This window comes from Mus caroli, chromosome 6, assembly GCF_900094665.2.
Source record: "Mus caroli chromosome 6, CAROLI_EIJ_v1.1, whole genome shotgun sequence".
In the NCBI taxonomy this organism is placed as follows: domain Eukaryota; kingdom Metazoa; phylum Chordata; class Mammalia; order Rodentia; family Muridae; genus Mus; species Mus caroli.
In genome coordinates this window covers 121,503,029-121,507,932 of record NC_034575.1, presented here as the reverse complement: position 1 = coordinate 121,507,932, position 4,904 = coordinate 121,503,029, and the positions used below count along the sequence as shown (strand labels likewise).

The following is a 4,904-nucleotide window of genomic DNA, read 5'->3' as shown; positions in this document are numbered from 1 at the left end:
AAAAATGTATTGTCTACAAAGAAAAAGTGATGACCGAGCGGTGGTGGGGGTGGGGTGGGGGAGCTGCTGAATTGGAGTTCTTCTCCGCATCGTCATGTCCGCTTTCAAAGGCTCCACTTAAGTCCAGTGAGTAAGAGACTAAGGTATTTTCCCTGGATCATGAGTGTAATGACCGTCCGGAAGNCCAGACCCAAACCCAAGGACCTAGGTCTGGGCAAGGGTTGCCCACANTGCCAAACTCAATCCTATTCTTTTCCCCTCCCGTTGATGAGACAGCAGGTGCTCTGAAGAGATGTCCGTCACTTACACCCATGTGTGTTTCACCTCTAACAAAACTGGAGACGTTGGCAAGGAAATCTAAATACATCTCCTGGCTCAAAGGTCTGCATCATCTCAGTGCTTCACAGTGTGACCACAGCCCTCACTGTTTCTGATCCTACCATGTTGATCTGAAACATCCTCTTAGTTGTTTTTGATCTGCCAAGGGCAATTTACAAGTTGTTCAAAGAGCTCCAGTTACTTCATTGTGGCCAANCAGAAGTCAAATCACTTGCAAGTCTGGTGAGAAGCAGAGTTCGACCATCCCTATTTTACAAAGGGAGGGTGGCAGCAGCAGCTCCTTAATTAACTGGCTCTTCAGACTCATCCTCCTGACTCTGCCCCTGGTCCAGAGCTCTTCAAAGGTAATAGGAACAGCATCAGAGCAAGGACAGCCAAGTTCTAGGTCCACTTGTAACAACTTCAACTCAGCATGTGGCCTTGGGCAGGTCTCCTATGTTCCTTGTGCCATCTGTAGCTGATGATAACTCTCAGCATTCCACGGTCTCCAGGAGCCATGAACCTGATGCTGGATAATTCCTGTTGATACTGAGAAGCAGATCTAGAAGGTAATTGCTTCCCACTTCGTGCTCCTCTTCCATTGTGTATGTGATTATACCCAGCACCNGCTGCATTGTCTCATAATTATCTAGTTACACATCTGGCTGGATGACTACACTACAGCCCCCCTCAATGGCTGACAGTAGGTCAGTTCATCTTGGCATCCCTCAGCTTCTGATGNGTCATCTGACACACAGCAGGTGCTCAAAATATATGCTTTTAAATGTTGAAGAAGAAAGTCAGATTTTGAACACTACTGGGCAACAACAAAATCCTAAAGATGTTTGACTTTGAGACAACACACACACTAAATACTAAAAGGGGGAAAGAAAATAGAATTTGTTCAAGCAGCCAGCTTCCTGTGACCTTCCAATAATCCTGGGGATTATCCTTTCCCAGAGCCCTAGCTTTTAAGGACTTTCCAGTTTACAAAGCAAACTCACTGTTGCCTGCTTAATCTTTACAAAAACTCTGAAAGATACATTTACAATCTCCATTCCACACAAAGNAAAGTGGATTGTAGAAAGGTTAAGTCTCTGTCTGTGAACACAGTCAGAAACTCACCAGCAATTGCTATGGAACTAATAGGCTTGGCATTTTAAAAATTAATTCATTAGATAAAGTCAACTGAGTAGGATGTGCAAAGCAGAAAGCTAGGTGCATAGGTGCATAGGTGCATAGGTGCATAGGTGCATACCTGCATGGGGCATAGGAACATAGGTGCATAGCCGCATAGAGGCACAGAGGCATAGGGGCATAGAATAATAAGGGCATGGGGGCATAGCTGCATAGTGGCATAGGGGCATAGCTACATAGGGCATAGGTGTACAGGTCCATAGAGACACAGGTGCAAAAGGGCATAGGGAAATAGGGACACGGGGGCATAAATAATGGTTTAAGCACATCTCCAAGGCTCACTGTCTGTGAGTCAAAGCCATGAGTATAAAGACTAAGCAAGAAAGAGACTGGGGTTAGTGGAAGCTCCAAAGAGCATTATGGGAGAANCAGTGGACCAGAGTTGATCCGGGAATGAGCAATAATAAAATTGGGGCAGTCACCGCTCANGTGTCTACCTCTGCCACTTTGTGCATCTCTGAGTAATGCATTAGCAGCAGACTGCCTGCCTTAGTGTATATGTTCTGAAATGTTGGGGNTTTTGCTCCAAAGGAACAGAAATAGTCATATCTGGAAAATATTCCACAAGGTGAATGGATTCCACCAGTCACAGTGAAGAGAANGTTGACTTTAAGAGAAAGTTGCTGTATGNTCAAAAGCAGTCTGGGCAGGAGGAGGGAAACTGAGGCAGGAGGTCAAGNCAGGAACCTCAAGGCAGGAACTNAAGCAGAGTCTAGTTTTACATTAGTCATTCACCCTCTCTTGGGGAGAAAGGCGTTTCTTCACGCATAGAGTAAGTTAGACACCCTTTAAGACAGCCAAGATACTTTTCTTCCTGNAAACAGTAAATGAAAATTGGCTNAGGTTACTTAAAGCTACTGTATGCTCATTAGTTTTGTTGACTCGGCACAGGCTAGAGTCACCTGGGAAGAGGGAACCCCAATTTAGGAGCTACCTCCATCAGATTGGCCTGTGGGCACATCCGTGAGGCATTTTCTTAATAGCTAATTGATATAGGAGGACTGACTCTGTGNCCAGCGTCATCCCTGGGCAGGCAAACCTAGGTATATAAGGAAAGGAGCCAAATAAGTCACGCGGAGCAAACCTGTGAGCAAGGTTCTTTCACGGACTCCGCTTCAGTTCCTGCCCTAAGGTTCCTGCCCCAGATTCCTTCTTCCTACCCAAGTTGCTTCTGGTCATGGTGTTTGTCACAGCAGTCAAAGGCAAACTAGGCCAAGAGAGTTGCAGCTGAATGGTATGGATAGAGTGAAAGATGTAGGTAGAACTGGAAAGACGAGGACCGCCTTCAACCATGATGAGCTGGAGGTCTGGGGGCAGTTTCAACAGCTTGGAAGCATCCTAGACAAGAGGTATAGTGGGCACCTCTACTCTAGAGCCCAGAATGGCTGCTTAGTCTAAGCTGAAGCCGCTCTTGCTTGTGGGACATGGGTCTGCTTCTCTCCCTGTTGCCCACCAAGGAAGGTGTTGACAGGGCCGCCCCCAGCCCCTCACCACCTCATGGATCACCACGTGGGAGGGCTCCTTACCCATCGTGTTGTTGGCTCGAGAACAGGCCGTCCGCTTCAGAATCTCATGTACCTAAAAGGGAAGGACGGCAGAGNGATGAATGCCGGGACCATGTGCGTCACCACCCTGTGAGGCAGGCTGTCTGGGACAGAGGCACAGGCCTCATCGGGAGGCAGGGGACGCCAAGCATGTGCGGAGCTGATGGCCTCCTTGTCAAACCCATTCAAGCTTGAGTGTTTTGAGGAAGCAAAGAATTTAAACACACACACACACACACCCCTCATTCCACCCCACCCTGAGAAATGAATCAATAAAAGGCTATAAATTGGCTGCAGTGGCAGAAGGGAAGGAAAACAGAGGCGGCCTGCGCGATACACAACCCTCTTGAGGGCCATGGAGGAAGTGTCTGGGTCTGCCTCCCTCCCATGTGTGGGAGCCTCAGAGAAGGTGTGGTTCCCTTCTCTTCCCTCAGAGAAAGTGCCTCCTCCTCCNGTCTGAGGCACATCTAACTCAGAGAGCCTGAAGGAATGCTAGGAAATCACCAGGGTGTGCAGTCAGATGGAGAGGGGCTTGAACCCACCTCAGATCTGTCCCTCTGCTAGTAGCACCCAGTCAGAGGCCTAGGAATGTTCTGGAAGGCAAAGGACATGGCAGTGCTTAGTGAGGACAAGCACAGCTTATCCTAGCACTCTCGTTTGCCCAAATTGTTCCTGAGTTCTCACCCTGCCTGATCACAACCTCTCTCTTCCATGGCAGAAGCAGGTAGAATGTGGGCCACCTGCTCTGTTGCAGTTCATGTCTCACAAACCTAAGAGATCTAGACAACACTTGCACCATCATGATTACTTCGAAGATTTACTCTCACGTGGAGGGGTACTCCTTTCAGAGAGACTGAGGCACATGTGGCTCAGTGATGGCCATCTAATGACTTCCTCATGGGTCCCAAGCCTCAGCTGGGCCAAGCTAAGATATCCTATCCAAAAGAATGGAGCAAATGACTGAGCCAACAAAGAAGGGAGAACAGAAAACAGTCACGGATTTGTGCCAGTGAGACACCAGGCACAAATGATACCAGTGGTCAGGATGAAGCCCAAGGATCCCTTTTGCCTTCTCATATTTGGGGGTAGACCAAGGAAAAGGCAGAGACTAGGGAAGAAAAGCTTCCAGAAGGAGGGATGAGCGAGGGATGTGCTTCATCGCTGTTATTCACACGCCTATATTCGGCCACAGACCTAGAGGGAGTGGCAAATAAATAGTTTGCAGCAGAATGGGGCTCAAGAGTGTTTAATTCTGCTTCTAATACAGCAGTAATTCAATTACAATAATAATTAGGAACAGCGTTTATATGGCCTTGTATTTTTTTACAAGCACTTTGCAATGATCAGTTAATCTCCACACCCTGTAAGGCCCCCCTTGGTGTGGGAGCCAAGTCATGTTGGGAATGAATTGACTTACAATAGCATCAAAGCAAACAGGAAGTTTACACCCTTTTCCATAGGAAGAGAAAAGAAATCATATGCCCATTTTAAAATAAATCCTTCCTAAAACATGGCATGAGGGGGCCAGAGATGATGATGATGATGTTATTGTTGTTGTTGACAGTGTTTGTTTGGTCTTGGTTTTGATTTTTTTTTTTATCTTGAAAGCAAGAGTGAAGGCCATGTGTCGATGTGTGTTGAAAATGCTCAGTTACTGTTCCCTGTTCCTTCTTACCTTCTGTATCACCAGGTAGATGGGAATTCTTTCTGAGTCTCTCTCCCATATTTATTCAGCACTGCACATGTAAGCTCTTTCCTAAGGAATGTTACTTCTATGCTTCCCTCGTGGGGATAAGCTCTAGTGAGCTCTGGTCCCTCTGGCCTTCCTCTGCCAACAGACTGTGT

The 4,904-nt window shown here is 47.1% G+C and overlaps 1 protein-coding gene across 1 annotated transcript in view; it reads right to left on the bottom strand.

Moving 5' to 3' along the window:
* Positions 1-4,904, bottom strand: part of Ano2 (anoctamin 2) — a 322,617-nt gene that overhangs the window by 235,115 nt on the left and 82,598 nt on the right. The window contains exons 4-5 of the mRNA XM_021164190.2: positions 4,151-4,253; positions 3,042-3,093 (exon numbers count right to left, since the gene is read on the bottom strand). Of these exons, the coding sequence (XP_021019849.1) occupies positions 3,042-3,093; positions 4,151-4,253 (155 nt within the window). The remainder of the gene's footprint in view (positions 1-3,041; positions 3,094-4,150; positions 4,254-4,904) is intronic.